This window comes from Oryx dammah, unplaced genomic scaffold, assembly GCF_014754425.2.
Source record: "Oryx dammah isolate SB20612 unplaced genomic scaffold, SCBI_Odam_1.1 HiC_scaffold_8, whole genome shotgun sequence".
Taxonomy (NCBI): domain Eukaryota; kingdom Metazoa; phylum Chordata; class Mammalia; order Artiodactyla; family Bovidae; genus Oryx; species Oryx dammah.
This window is the reverse complement of record NW_024070192.1, coordinates 1608092-1624242: the sequence shown is the minus strand read 5'-3', so window position 1 is coordinate 1624242 and position 16151 is coordinate 1608092. Positions and strand designations below refer to the sequence as shown.

General features: G+C 49.5%; 1 protein-coding gene across 1 annotated transcript in view; it reads left to right on the top strand.

The window, feature by feature from the left end:
• Positions 1-13148: 13148 nt before the first annotated feature.
• Positions 13149-16151, top strand: part of WIPI1 (WD repeat domain, phosphoinositide interacting 1) — a 28268-nt gene continuing 25265 nt past the window's right edge. Inside the window, exon 1 of the mRNA XM_040244402.1 lies at positions 13149-13331. Coding sequence (XP_040100336.1) covers positions 13252-13331 — 80 coding nt within the window. The 5' untranslated portion in view covers positions 13149-13251. The remainder of the gene's footprint in view (positions 13332-16151) is intronic.

The window sequence follows — 16151 nt, the reverse complement described above, 5'->3', positions numbered from 1 at the left end:
ATGTGTCTCCTCTTTTTTGGATTTCCTTTCCATTCAGGTCACCACGGAGCACTGAGTAGGGTTCCCTGTGCTGCAGAGGAGGTTTTCATTACCTATTTTATACATAGTAATGAGTGTATGGGGGCCTCCCCCTTGGCACAGCGGTGAAGAGCCTGCTTGTCAGTGCAGGAGACGCAGAAGATGTGGGTTCATGCCCTGAGTTGCGAAGATCCCCTGGACAAGGAAATGGAGCCCACTCCAGTGGTCTTGCCTGGAGAGTCCTCGTGGACAGAGGAGCCTGGGGGGCTGCAGTCCATGGGGTCGCAAAGAGTCGGACACGACTGAGGGGCCAAGCACAGCATACATGTGTCCATTCCAGTCTCCCAGTTCAGCCCATCCCTTGCTCGCCCTGGGGTTTTGATTTTGAAAGCTGGTGCTCTTTGGTTTTCATCTGAGGAGCTGTTGGAGAGGACTCGATGGTGATCTTCCGGAGAGGAAGTGCCGGACACCCTGCTGGGCTGACTCTTCGTCACACGACCGGAGGTGCCCGTCTGCCAGCCGCCAGCCTTCTCACTGTGCCTGACACCAGGCAGCCGCAGGGAGCGGGCAGGCCCTTCGGCATTGCTGTCCGAGGCAGGCAGCCCTTGGCCCTCCTGTGCACAGGCGCGCACACACACGCACACACGCGGCATGGCCAGCGCAGGATATGACCTTCTGTCAGCATCCTCTTCAGTCATTAGCAAGCACGCCTCATCTTTTTAAAAACGGTCACCAAAATGACAGCTGACTCCCTGCCTTTCCAAAAACTCAGCCCCAGGAAACAGCAGTTGATCCGACTTAATGCTCTACATTTGGCCGTTTTTCAGGCTTGCCATTTTTCAGCTGAACTGAAGTTCCTGAATGATAGATAGCTATGTCTCATATAAAAAGAATACTATATGATCCATGTAACAGATTCTATTTTAATACTGATGTTTAGTATGAAATCAATGATACATTATTACATTGCAGGAATGAGAGGCCAACCGTGTACTGAACTGACATATTAATAGATTTCCTCACGTGTTAATATGAAAAAAAAAATACTATAAAAATGTGGGGCTTCCCAGGTGGCTCAGTGGTAAAGAATCTGCCTGCTAGAGCAGGAGTCACAGGAGACGCAGGTTTGATCCCTGGGTCAGGAAGATTCCCTGGAGGAGTAAATGGCAATCCACTCCAGTATTCTTGCCAGGATAACCCCATGGACAGAGGAGCCGGGTGGGCTACCTGTCCATGGGGTTGCAAAGAGTCAGATGTAACTTAGCATCTAAACAACATAATACCAATTAAATCAGGAAAATATCTTTGTTTAAGAAAGACAGGAAACTGACACAGAGGATGAGCTCATGGAAAACTTAACTTTATAAAACTAATAATTTTTTTATTTTTAAATGACTGATCCTATAAGTAGGTCATTGAGCAAATATTTCATGACCTACTATGTGGTCAAGCATCATTCCAGATGCTGGGAGAAGACGGTGGTGCTCTCATGGACCTCACCTTCTGGGTGGACGAGACAGACAGCAAATAGGTAAACAGATAAACAAAGAAGATAATTTCAGCTTGCGATAACTGCTTTGAAGGAAATACACAGGCTAACGTGATAAGAATCCCTGCGGGTAGAAGGCACTGCATGTCCGCAGGAAATTACAGACCTGGGTCAAGAAGACCTTAAGATCTGTACTATGTTCAGGGGCTGGGGGAACAGGAGAGGAAGGTGAGCAGCCCAGCACACGATAGTCCGTGCGTGGGAGGGCGCAGAGGCAGTGACGCCGGGTCTTCAGTTCCGTTCAGTCGCTCAGCCGTGTCCGGCTCTTTGCAACCCCATGCATCGCAGCACGCCAGGCCTCCCTGTCCATCACCATCTCCCAGAGTTCACTCAGACTCACGTCCCTCGAGTCAGTGATGCCATCCAGCCATCTCCTCCTCTGTCGTCCCCTTCTCCTCCTGCCCCCAATCCCTCCCAGCATCAAGGTCTTTTCCAATGAGTCAGCTCTTCGAATGAGGTGGCCAAAGTATTGGAGTTTCAGCCTCAGCATCAGTCCTTCCAATGAACAAGTTCTTGGTGTGCGTCAAATCTGTTTTTAAAAAGCACCTCTCCCACCTCTGCCTGGGAGTTGCTGAAGCAGGATTCTTTCAAGAGTTCAGGAGAAAGTGATCCCATCAGGAATGCCACTGGGTAGGCATGTGGATTTGCCCTGAATGTCAGAACCAGGCAGGGCATTCCAGAGAGCGAGGGCAGACCGCGGTCAGCTGTAGATAGAGGATGACTTAAGCACCAAGTGTGGGGAGAGATCGCGGAGAGAGAGCAAAGGAGAGAAGAGCCGCCAGCCTAGGAAACCGCCACTGTCTGTATCTTAAGACGCATTTTGCAGACTCAATGTCTTCAGTAACCTCCACAGCCAAACTTCCACAGGAAATTAGAGTCCCACCAGAGGATGCTTCCAACCTCAGAGGAATCATGAAACATCCAAATCACGCCCACTCCGGGTATGCAGCCGTGAAAACTCACAGTCGTGTTTTTGGAGAACACACCAGCTTTGTATTCCCTGCATGTATTTGCAAGCAGTAAGGGAAATAGGTGATCTGGGGGTAATTAATAGGCACCAAAATAAACCTGGGCACTTAGTTTCAGCTGATGAGCGTCGGGCAGTTCCTGTTTCCATTTATAACGGAGGCTCTCACTCGTCAGCAATGTGTGACTTAGAGCTGCCACAGCCGGCTAAACACACAAGCCAGCTTCCCTTCCGATAGTGTAACTAAACTTAAAGGAACAGGCCAGACATCAAACCAGGGCATTGCCCTCCAGTCCTCCGGCCTCTGGCCCGTTTCCCATCACAGGTTACCTGGTCTCATGGCTTCAGCTACTTCCTCTCCGCCGTTGATCCGGTTCTCACTCGCCCTCTCCCTCCCTCCCCCAACCCTGTGTTTCTCTTTCTGTCTTTCTCTCTCAATCCCATAAATCTACTCCGTGCCCGGGACACACGTATCAGTTGTCGCTGAGACGTTCCCTCTTTGATGTCACCTGCATCTTTGGTTCAAAGGAACCAAAGGCTCTGGTAACCAATGCAATTTCTCCTCCTGTATCAGCTGTCATTGGTACCACATTTCGTCCTAACATGGAAACCTGCAGAGCGGAGATCCCAGGCTGAGCCAAAGCTGGGATCGAACAGCCAGGCTTATCTGAAGATCCTGTCCCAGCATATATAGAGGACCAGCGGTACATCAGGAGAAGTTAGCTAGAGAATAAAAGACCAGAATGAAACGAAAAGGCCAGAGATGGCAGACCAGGATCTGCTCAGATACTGATCCCTCGACGTGGCCCTGTGGATTCACCTCTGAGCCTGTGTGTTGAAGCTGAACGAACTTCTATTATGACACAAAGCTTTGTAGCCCCGAGCATGGCCCAGAATAGACGTGAAAACCTCGAGAAGAGATGTGAGAATACAGGAGATTGCATTCCCAAGGAAAGATGAAAATGAACTGAAAAGGGGCCTTTTACAGAAATATCAAATGGAATGCCAAGAACATCTGCAAAGCAAGAACACACACACAGCTGAAATTTTCACAAACCGGAAGCATCCGAGGTTGACAGAGACGGAAAGGAAGCAAGCCGCTAAGATGCACCAGCAGAGTTAGAATGCGGCAGTCTCTGGTTGTGGAAAATCAGCTCAAGGAGAGTTAGCGTGAGGCCGCCAGGTGAGCCAGGAACAGCCCCCCTCCCCGAGCCCCCAGCCCCCTGCCCGCTCTTCGGGAGCACGTTCACAGGCAGATTTACAGCGCTGCTCTGTCCTATTCTCCCAACACCAGAATTCCGTGCCGCACGTCCCTGCAGACCAGCCGGGTGAAAGGATGTGATCAGTGAGGCCAGCCTCTTCCCGCCCACAGGGCCTTACAGCATCGGCTTATCTAAGCGCCGAGCATTTGGCAGGCAGAGGGCTGTGTTTTATCAGGAGATCTTGGCCACACGTTTCTGCAGCCGGCAGATCTGATCAGTGAGGGGAATGGAAACCCATGGAGACTGCCACTTGGTAAGTTACCATCATCCACGTGGTCATGCCAAAGCAGCCTGGGGGTCCAGACCATTGTGACACCGAGAAAGAGTTATTCCCTGTTTGGGGTCAGCAGGATCTCTCACTCTGAGGTGGATCCAGACACATCCACTCAAACTGCAGCCTCGTCCAGCGCTGGTCGCCAGAGGCTAATGCCGTTTGCTCGCACGCACGCTAAGTCACTCCAGTCGAGTCCGAGTCTTTGTGACCCCACGGACTCCTCTGTAGCCTCTCCTCCTCCACTGTAGCCTGCCAGGCCCCTCTGTCCATGGGATTCTCCAGGCAAAAATACTGGAGTGGGTAGCCATGCCCTCCCTCCTCCGGGGATCTTCCCAACCCAGGGATTAGACCAGGTCTCCCGCATTGCAGGCTTCTTCTTTACCATCTGAGCCCCTGGGAAGCCCTCTCCAGTGGGTACACCAGACACGTCAGCGGGATGCAGGGTCTCAGCTTCAGACTTGAGGGCCTGGGCAACAGGAAGCACACCGCTCTCTGCTCCCACCACCCGGCCTCCTCGCGTTGCACAAGCACTTCCGTTCCTTCTTCCCAGAATGCTTTTCCCCGCGTGGCTGCAGAAAACCATCCCCTCCCCTCCTTCAGGCCTTTTGCAAATGGAACCTTCCAGGAGGGCCTCCCTGTTTTCGCTCCATGAAACCCACCTCCCCCGACTCCTCTAAACGCCTTGGTCATTGCTTAATTTTTCTCCTGAGCACTCATTACATCTAAGTTACTCTCCACTTTATTTTTTTATTATTATTATTTTTTTCCTTTATGGTCTTTCTGCCTATGTGGGCATGTGCTTTTTTAAAATTATTTTTAAATTTAATTTTTATTTTATATTGGAGTATACTTGATTTGGGCTCCCCTGATGGCTCAGAGGTTAAAGCGTCTGCCTACAATGCAGGAGACCTGGGTTCGATCCCTGGGTCGGGAAGAGCCCCTGGAGAAGGGAATGGCACCCCACTCCAGTCCTCTTGCCTGGAGAATCCCATGGGCGGAGGAGCCTGGTGGGCCACAGTCCACGGGGTCGCTGAGGGTCGGAGACGACTGAGCGACTTCACTTCTCCTGAATACCTGGTTTACAATGTCGTATTCACTTCAGGTGTGCAGTAAAGTGATTCAGTTCTACAAGCACCTACATCTACTCTCTTCCATGTTCTTTTCCCATATAGGTTATCACAGAATATTGAGTGGAGTTTCCTGTGCTGTACAGTAGATCTTTGAAAGAGAAAGTCGCTCAGTCGTGTCCGACTCTTTGTGACCCCATGGACTATACAGTCCGTGGAATTCTCCAGGCTAGAATACTGGAGTGGGGAGCCTTTCCCTCCTCCAGGGAATCTTCCCAACCCAGGGATGGAACCCAGGTCTCCCACGTTGGAGGCGGATTCTTTACCAGCAGAGCTCTCGGGGAGGCCCGCAGTGGTCTTTGCCGATCGTCTGTGTTCCATGTAGCAGTGTGTGTCTGTTAATCTCAGACTCCTGTCTCATCCCTCCCCGCTCCCTTCCTGCTTTGGTAACCATAAGCTTGTTTCCTACGTCTGAGAGTCAGTTTCCGCTTTGTGAATAAGATCGCTGTATCGCTTTTAAGATGCCACACCTAAGTGACGTCCCACGGTAGCGGTCTCTCTCTGCCTGACTTGCTTCACTCAGCATCATAAGCTCTGGAGCCATCCGTGGTGCCGCAAATGGCACCATTCCACCCTTTTCACGGCCGAGTAGTGTGCCACTGTATATATGTACCACCTCTTTATCCGTTCATCTGTTGATGGACGTTTAGGTTGCTCCCATGTCTGGGAGAAGGAAATGGCACCCCACTCCAGTATTCTTGCCTGGAGAATCCCAGGGACAGAGAAGCCTGGTGGGCTACAGTCCGTGGGGTTGCAAAGAGTCGGACACGAGTGAGTGACTTCACTTACTTACTTACTTCCCATGTCTTGGCTATTATAAATAGTTCTGCAATGAACACTGGGGTATATGTATCTTTTCAAAGTATAGTTTTCTCCAAATATATGCCCAGGAGTGAGACTGCTGGGTCATATGGTAGTCTTATTTTTAGTTTTTTAAGGAACTTCCATACCGTTTCCACAGTGGCGGTACCAATTTGCATTCCCACCAACCGTGCAGGAGGGTTCCTCTTCCCTACACCCTCTCCAGCACTTACGGTCTGGGGACTTTCTAATGATGGTCATTCTGACCAGTGTCCATTGTAGTTCCAAGTAGCATTTCTCTAGGATTAATGGTTAGCAACGTGCAGTGTCTTTTCACATTCCTGTGGGCCACCCGTAAGTCTCTCTTGGAGAAATGTCTATTTGGATCTTCGGTCAGGGATTTTTAAACACTGTGCCCCGTGGGGCGTCCCCAGGGCCGGAACTGTGGCGGTGAGTCTCAGCCAGGCACGTGATACAAACTTGTCAAGTGAGTGGCTAGGCAAACCCCTCCCAACAGAGGGAGTAGGGAGTAAAGCCCACGTTTTCAACGCATACCCCTGAAGAGGTTTGGGGAGAACCTCGGGGACTCTTCCTCCAAAGCTTTAGAATCTCACTCAAGTCAGTCTTTCCTTCAAAATCCAGCCACCAGCCTGGAATGGAACACTTCGGGCCACTAGATGGCGCCGTTCACCAGGCATTGTTGGACTCTGTCCTCCTGGAGTCCTAAGACTTCTGAAATCGCCTTCTTGGAGAGGATGAATTCCAAGGAACGGTGACCACTCCCTAGGCTCTCTCTCAAGACCAGCCAGAAACCCAGAGTCCCACCGCATCACTTATCAACTAGCCACCCCCACCACGGAGCGCAGATTAACCCCCTTGATGGGAGCAAAAGATGTCTTTAGTGCAATCGACCCCGGGTACCCCGAGGAATTGGTTCCAGGAAACTCCCCCATATCAAAATTGAATTCCTTAGGGACTTCACTGAAGGCCCAGTGGGTAAGACTCTGCGCTTCCCCTGCTGAGGGCACAGATTCCATCCCTGGTTGGGGAGCTAAGATCCCACATTCTGTGCAAGGCAGGAAAAAAAATCAAATCTCTGACATAAAACAGCATGGTATTTGCACACAACCTAGGCACACCTCCCACATACTTTAGATCATCTCGGCATCACTTGTAACACCTCATACGATGTAGTGTTAGCGTCAGACATGCTCAGTCATGTCTGGCTCTTTGCAACCCTGTGGACTGTAGCCCGCCAGGCTCCTCCGTCCATGGGATTCTCCAGGCGAGAACACTGGAGTGGGTGCCATTTCCTTCTCCAGGGGATCTTCCTGACCCAGGGATCGAACCTGCATCTCCTGTACTGCAGGCGAATTCTTTACCGTCTGCGCCCCCAGGGAAGCTCGATAAGGTGTAAGTGCTATGTAAATATTTACTGGCATGGCAGATTCCAAGTTTGCCTTTTATTTAGAACTGGAATTCACTTATTTATTTTGAGATTTTCGATCAAAGTATGGTTGAATTTATGAATGCGGAATCCACAGATACGGAGGGCCAGCTGTCCTTCGAGTGATAACCCAGCGAAGGTAAGCAAAGCTGTGAGCCTTTTAGAAAAGCAGCAGAACCCCACGCCTCCCCTTTGAACCTGACCTCTGGCCTTCCGGGCACAGGCCTGCCTTTCTCTCTCTACCCTGCCTCTCTATAGAATAACTGAGGGGTCTGGATTCCAACTCTGATTCTGGCCTCAAGTCGTGACCCCGTAAGAGGCAGGGTGAAACGGAGCGAACAAGTCTGACTGAGTGAACGTCTCCATCACAATCTGCCCCCAGACCCCGAGAGGTTGATCCAGCATCTCTCCACCTGGTTTACACAGCTGCACGACACAGGTAAACCCCTGGACAGGAGGGATGTCATGGGCATTTATTGAGATGCTTCGAGCCAAGTTTTCTATAAAGCTTTGTTTTCCATTTGCAGATACCACCTATATCTGGACTCTAACACTTAAGTCTGGGTGACTGGCTGATCTGATGAACCCAAGTCTGTAAGCCGGCTAGTCTTCAGAGGTCCCGGTGAACAGAAACTCCGTGACTGAAGCTCCCTGCATTGTCTTGAATGACAGACCATTAGCTCAAGGCTTGTCTGTAAACACAGGCATAGAAAGCTACTGACTTCATGAATGTCAGTTGATCAGCAACTATTTATGGAGAACCTGTGATGTGTTTTGGTGTTTTAGGAAGATTGTTCTGGAAGCCAAAATATGGCAAAATAGGGAAGGAGGTGAAAACAAAGATACCCCTTCTTCAGTGACGTATCATTGTTTCTTTCCCTCGAGAGGAAATACACACATCAAGGATTATTAGATAGGCTGTTAGATTTTTCTCCCTTGTTGTCCCTTTATGTAACCAATAAAACCAGAAATAATGATTCCATTTGGGGAACAAAGGCACATCCCAGGGTCTGTTCACTCACTGCAGCCACGCTCTCGCACACAGACGGGGCCCACATTGAGTGACACAAAAGTCCAGTTTTGCCCTGACTGGGGACTTCCTGATGGCCAAGCCCACGGGACCATCTCCTTTCCCAGAAGTCACCCTATATTCCAGCGCGCCCTCCCCTACTGAGAGCTGTGGGACTGACTTCCTGAGCTCCTTCCACACTGCAAGCCGTCACCCTGCCCTTTCCTCGCCCCCCAAGGCTTTCCTGCTTTCCTCCTCCTCTTAAACCACAGACTACCACATACGTTTATCCATCGCGGGTCTATTCTTTCCCAGCTCTCATTCAGAGTGTCGAAACACATCAACCAGAAGAGAAAAGGGAGATCGTCTCCCGTGACGTGATTTTATAAAAATAGAATGGATTTTATAAAAAGCAGCAGCAGCCAGGAGTGGTACTTACTCACCTAGTAATCACTCTAATTATAGACAGTTGGGTGTCACGGTCAACCATATTGGGTGTCCGGATGGTTGCATCAGACAGGATGTCTCATTTCCAGCTTCCTCTGTTAATGCCCTGCGCACGCCCTGGTCAGCATCTTTCAATTACAACCTGATTGCTACCCAAATAGGAAGTCCCATTTGCTGAACTGTGGCCTGCAATTTTATCTTACCAAGGATGTTAGATTTTCAGACCCTGGCTTGGTCCTCCCAATCTTCTGCTGAGGTATGTTTCCCTAGAGAGAATGGATATTTTGTCTGGGAAAAGATGGACCGTAGGAGTTCTAATTGGAGAAAAAAGAGAAAAGGTCAGACTCCTGTTCCCATTTCAGTAAACTGTGTGTTCTCTCCCTCCCTCTCCTCCAATATTCCTTTGTTTCTGTTACTTGGCCTTGAAAACGCTGTTCCAAGAATATGGAAGGATTAACATGCCATAAGCGAGGACTTCCCCGGTGGTCTTGTGGTTGAGACGAGACCTTTCAGCGCAAAGGATGCACGTTCTGTCCCTGGTCAGGGAGCTGAGACCCCACACACCTCATGGCCAAAAAGCCAAAACACAAAACAGAAACAATACTGTAACAAACTCGGTAAAGACTTTAAAAGTGGCCCACATCAAAAAATAATTCTTTAAAAAAAAAGATGCCGTAAGTCAATATCTAAATCAGGAGTTTCACTCACACAGAAACTACACAAGAACCAGACCTGGAAAAAAAACAAAACAGCCTGAGAGTAAATGAATTCAGCACCTCTGAATTTATTTATAATCTTTCCCTTGGCTTTTTATCCAAATGGGTTTCTGGGATTTTTTTTTTTTAATTTGAGGGTGGAACCTCTCAAAGTGGCACCTTCTGTCTCTCACAGAAGTCACAAACTGGCTGTCCACAGACCACATCCAGCCAGCGGATTTACTTTGGCTCACAGAGTGTTTTTCAAAAAGAAGAATTCATTGTCAGCATTTAAAATTTTTACATAAAAATATAGGTTTCTATAAAACAAATATTTCTATATACCTTGACGTAAGATACAGATTTCTGTAGTGTCCTGGGAAAAATAAAACCAGATAGGCTGCCCTGGGATGTTATGCCCATGTGGTACCTGGCGGGTGGTGACCGGGTAGGAAGCAGATAAGGCAGACCATCTGCAGGAAAACGTGGAGCCGGGAAGGTGAGCAGTTCTCTTCTGTGTCCGCGTCTCTAGATCGGAGCCTTGATCCTGATGAGCATCCAGTCTACCTCCCCAACGTGTCTGAAACTGAATGCATCTTCCTAAACACCTGCTGGACGTCTGGCTGCTGAAGGCAGCAGAGTGGGCCTCTTGACCATGGCAGAGGTTGGTGGTTTAGTCGCTCAGTCGTGTCCTACTCTTGTGACCCCATGGACTGTAGCCCACCAGGCTCCTCTGCCCATGGGATCCTCCAGGCAAGAATACTGGAGTGGGTTCCCACAGAACTGGCTTTAAATCTTCCCTCTTCTTCCTAACTACCCCCACGTCCCCCTCAGCCACTGGGCCCTGAAGCTTAGGCTCTCAAAAGTCCCCTGGACAATGAGACAGCATCTAAAACGTAGCTGCTGTGAACTGAGATATGCAAGAAGTGAAAAGGACACACAGGATTTTTTTTAAAGATTGCTAGTTTATTTTTAATATTTATTAATTTATATATTTGGCTGCGCTGGATCTTAGTTGGGATCTAGTTCCCTGACCAGGGAACAAACCTGGGCACCCTGCCCTGGGATCTCAGAGTCTTAGCCGCCAGACCACCTGGGAGGTCCCAGAAACATGGGATTTTAAATATTTATGCTAAAAAACAATGACAATCTAAACTGACTGATCAATAATTTAACTGACTGATCAATTTTACGTGGGTTACTTACTAAAATGATCTTTTTGACATACTGGGTTAAATTTATTAACATTTAAAGGGTTAAATATTATTAAAACTAACTTGCCCATTTTTCTTTACCCTTTTTAACAAGGTGGGGTTTCAAAAAATTTAAATGGCATATGTCTCGAAAATTTTAAATTACATTTGGGGTTCACACCTGTGGCTCTCATTTTTTTCTGTTGGATAGCACTGCTTCAAAATAGCCTTTAGTGTGACGTGATGAGGGCTAATTATATCTACAATGGCAGTCAGATTACATTACATAGATGTATGAAATCAACACGTTGTAAACCTTACAATATGTTGTAAACCTTAAATTTAGACAATGTTTTATGTCAAATATATAACAGGAAAAAACACCTCTTGGGTTTATCCTAACCTTGCCCCCATCCTAGAGCCCACTTTCTCACTTCTTTCACTCCTAAAATTTCACCTTAGTCTAGGCTTTTCCCCCTTCTAATCTATTTTTCACACCCTGGCCCAGTTTATCTGCCTAAAACACTGCTTTTATCATGAAACACTCCTGCTCAAAAACTAACACCAGCTCCCATCTCTACTCCATCAAGTCCAAATTCTTGGCAATAATAAGACTTTAAAAACCTCCTGGGCACATTATGTGATTCTCCCAACAACCTCACACCTAGCATGCCATATTTTTTGGTTTCTAAATAGAACAAAAAGGGCTGCAGCATTTGCCTGAGCTGGGAGGTGAGCCGGAAATCAGCTCTGAGCTGAGAGGTTACAAGGATGATTCAGTTAAACCATCCAAGCAGCAGCTGCCTCCCTTACAACAATTTACACAACACCTCACATTCAACTAAAGAGTAATCAACATCTGGCCATCTATGAGCTGAGCTATTTTTACATCAGCTGAGAGAAAGAATAATAGCAGTGAAAGAAGAAACTGTTATATTTGCGTTTCAGAAAAACAAAACCAAAAGTCAACCAGAAAAGCTTAAGAGAAGAAGCCCGCTTTGTTCACTGTTTCAAAAACTATATATATATAGCTTTGTTGCATAATAGAAAAATTGAACCATGCCAGTTTGAATGCCGTGGCAAGACAACAATAAAATACCATTTCGTCTCAAAACTGGAAAAGCCTGAATTAAAAATTCATCAGTAATTATATAAAGCTAAAACTAGCAGACCTGCTGATTCATAAGCTGTGTTGGTAATTCGATGGCAACACGTATTTAGGTTGGGAAAAGAGACCCTTTGTCAGGACTCACCTCCAATTACCTGAGTTTTTACTGTGCTGTCTACAAAACTCCATCCCTTTCATTAAAAACACTATGCTACACACATTTTCTTCCGGGTTTTTTTTTCAGCTACAGTTCAGACAGGTTTTGCCAAATAGTGTCTAGCAGAGTCGTTTGGTGTATGGTCTTGAAATCAGCCAACTCCACATTTTACCATTTACTGTGTTATTTCAGACAGAACTGGGTAGCAGTTCTCTGCTTCTGTTACAGCCTCTCTAAACTGGGCATAATCATACCTTCTTCACAAACTTTTATAAGAATTCAACGAGATAAAGTTCATTGTTAACATAGCTCTGGACCTGCGGTAAGAGTTGTAACGGCGGGACAAGGGATGAGACAGCCCCTTATCTGTCCGGCCTCAGCACCCTTGCGAGAAACAGTTTCCAAGCAGCTTGAAGACTCCAGAAGAGGGTGGGGCCTTAGCGTCCAACGCGCGCCCCTAAACTGTCAGTTTAACAGCCGGGGCGTCGGGTTGGGTGAGGCCGGCGCGCCGGCCCGTCTGCTTCGCCGCGACCGCGACGCAGACGCCGTACTGGACTCACCCCGCAGGCCGGGCCCAGCTGCCGGGTCTCTCACTTCCCTCGCTCCGCCCCGCCGCCCCCGCAATGAAAACACCACCACGTGGCCTGCAGCCGTTGCGTCACTCTCCTCCACCCAATGACAAGCCGTGCCTCAGAGCTGGGGGCGGGTCGCCAGTGGGGTGGGTCCGCCCACCGCCGTCGCCCGTTGGCTAATTGTGAGCCGCGCTGTGGGCTCTTCACCAATGGAGGCCGGCGGTGGGACCCCGCCCTGTCGGTGGCTGAGTCAGCTGGTCCGGCCGGAGGGCCGGGGCGGGGCCTGGAGGGACGGGGCGGGGCCTGGCTGGCCCGGGCGGGGATGAGGCGGCCCTGCCGGGGCGGGGCGGAGGTGGGGCCTGACGGGGCGGAGGCGGGGCCTGGTGGGTCCGGGGCGGGGCCTGGGTGGGCCCGGGCTTGGGTAGCGTCGCCCGGGTGGGCGGGGAAGGGGCGGGGCCTGGCAGGCCCGGGCGGGGATGAGGCGGCCCGGCCGAGGCCTGGCGGGGCGGGGCCTGGCGGGGAGGGGCGGGGCCGGGCCGGAGACCGGCCCGCGGGGCCGGCGCCAGCGGGCTGCTGAGGTGGCTGTCGCCCGATCGGAGCCGCGGCTTCCCGGGTCGAGCCCCCGATGGAGGCCGAGGGCGCGGAAGGCGCCCCGGGAGGGACGGAAGCGGCTCTCAGCTGCTTCTCCTTCAACCAGGACTGCACGTAAGCCGGGCCTCCTGCCCCGCCGGGAGCTGGGGGAGAAAAGTCGCGATCGGGGGTGTCGCGCAGTCGGCGATTTGGACAGCGGGCGCAGGCCTGCGCCCCGGGGGTCTGGGCGTGACGGCCGGCGCGGCCTGGGCCGGTGCGGGTCCTCCGGCCGCCCCTCCTCCGGCTCGGGGCTGAGCGCCCCCGTCCCCCTGCCGGCAGGGAGCCAGGAGGGGCCGGCCGGGAGAAGGGGGGACAGAGCCCAGGGAGAGGGCAGAAGGAGCCTGGGGAAGGTGGGGAGCCGGGGAGTGACCAAAGCGAGGGTCTGGACAGGAGGGGTTGCTGGTCAAGACAAAGGAGAGGGGAGCGGACAGGGAAGTTGCAAGTTGACCCCGGGCGAGACAGATAGCTAGGGCCCAGGAAGATGGGAGTTCAGGAAAAACTTTCCCATTTGTCCTTGAGCATCTCAACGTGGCATCTGGGCAGGGCCAATGACCAGGAGGCAACCTATCCCCGAAGCCAGTCCAGCCTGATCCCAGCCCAGCCCAGCCTGGGCGCCTGCCTGTGGGCCAGATTGTCAGGAACCTTCCCATTGCCCCCAGTGCGTCTTCAGGAAGCCCACTCGGCCAGACGGAACTCCTCCTGGGAGTCCAGGAACCCTGTCCCCGGCCCAGGCTGCCCTCTTGCTTCTTGAGTGGAATTTGAGTGTCTCGCCTTGATGTTCACATTCAGACTTTGGCCAGTGAGCCAGGGGTTGCTGGACTGTGTTTGAGACATCTGGAGGAGTCAGTCCCTTAGAAGCAGAAGGCTGCTCCCTTCCCTCCTTTCGTGGGATTGTTAGACATCCCGGGGACCATATGGAATAACCTCTTTGGAATGGGCCACCCAGCATCAGGCAGCGATGACCGGCCCTAGTCCCCCATTTCCTGCTGTACCAGTTTCTGTCGGGCTCCTTCGTGGGCTCGCCCTCAGGCAGGTGTGCTGGCCGTCTGTGCCCGGACTGTGCTAACACTGAACATTCAGCGGTGTCATTAAGGCCGTCATGTGCCATAAGCAACCCTGGCCTTCCATGCCCTTTGTCTTCTCTTTAAAAACACCCCATGCCAAACAATACGCCTTTGTTCAAAAACAACTGTATGTGTAATCATGTAAGCTGGTGGCCAGACAATTTAGTTCCATGAGTGACTTTCAAGCTTTCCTTGACCACAGCCCACAATAAGAAACACAGGTTACAACATTACCCAATGTGTATCTATCTATCTATATGCACACACAGAGATATATTTATAATATACATTGTTTTTTAGTTGCTCAGTAGTATCCCCTGACCCTTTTTGACCCCATGGACCCACCAGGCTCCTCTGTCCATGGGATTGCCCAGGCAAGAATACTGGAGTGGGTTGCCATTTCCTTCTCCAATATTATATATATAATATCCCTGAAAAGCAATTCACAGCTATTTACCCTTCCTATGTGCGCTACCTTCTGGAATTTGTATTTCTTTTCTTTTTTTTTTTCTTTTAAGCCACTTATGACTCACTGAATTGTTTTCTCATGGTTTGAGACCAACAGTTTACAAAAATGATAGTCTAGATACCATTCTGATGTTTTGTAAGAAACATTTTGCAAGAGAGGGTGGCTGTTGAAACGCCTGGGTGTTTGCCTTCCCAATTGAACTCAGCTTCAGGAGGAGAGCGGGTTAAGGAGGAGAGTTATTTCGCTTCTTAGCAGGAAGTGTTCTCAATTCTGCTTTGCAGCACTCTTTATTAGACGTTTTTAAGGGTGTTAATTTTTACTCTAGGTGAGTCCCAGCTTTCTATAGCAGTTGGAGAAGCATGTTATTTTCAAAACCCTAGGGTGCTCGGGAAGTTAATTTCCTTCGTCTCTACGGTCAGTTCTGTTTTCTTGGATGAAGGCTCTGCTGGACAGCTCTGTCTCACCTATAAATAAAACTTTTTGTCACGGTCAGTTGCTTTGAGCCTTAGAGGGTATGACATTGGATTTTAAAATAAGTCACGCCCCTTACCGAATACATTTAGGAGTGTAAGCTGTAAGTATAGGCCGAATTTGGGATCCAGTATGTCAAAATAAGGGAGTAATGACAATTAAGCTTTACTAGTCTGCTTCACTCATACTTCATGCTTGGCCCTGTGCTAGACAATTTGGGTATATTTTTTTCTCATTTCATTTGTAATATGTATTTGTCCCAAATCCCATTTTCATGAGAAGTGATGAGAAAAATATATATATTTTTTCCCTGCAAAAAGGTCTGATGAATAAAATAAAGTTTTAGTCTGAATTCCTTGAGTCAGAGTTTTCTGTGACCATTGGTTAACCATTTAAAATACAGTAGGGGGATTTGCCTGGTGGTCCAGCGGCTAAGACTCACTGCTTGCAATGCAGGGGCCTCAGTTCAATCCCTGGGCAGAGACCTAGATCCCACACGCTGCAACTAAAGATCCGCCACGCCACCAAGCCCTGGTGCAGCGAAATAAATTTTAAAAAAAGCACAATAGTGATCACAGTGCCATTTCCTATATTTAAAATTCTTCTGGAGCAGAGCATATGTTTGCAAATGATTTTAAGTTGCCAGATCTTTTGATTACTATTTTAAGACTCTTAATTACAACTTTTCTCCCCTTACTTGAAAACTTCAGAAACCTCGGTTTGCAACTAAATGCACATATGAGAGAAAGTGAAAGTGTGGTCACTGAGTCACATCAGACTCTTTGCGACCCCATGGACTAGAGCCTGCGGCCAGGCTCCTCTGTCCATGGAACTCTCCAAGCAAGAATACTGGGGTCGGTTGCCATTCCCTAAAAAATCTTTACAGGAAGA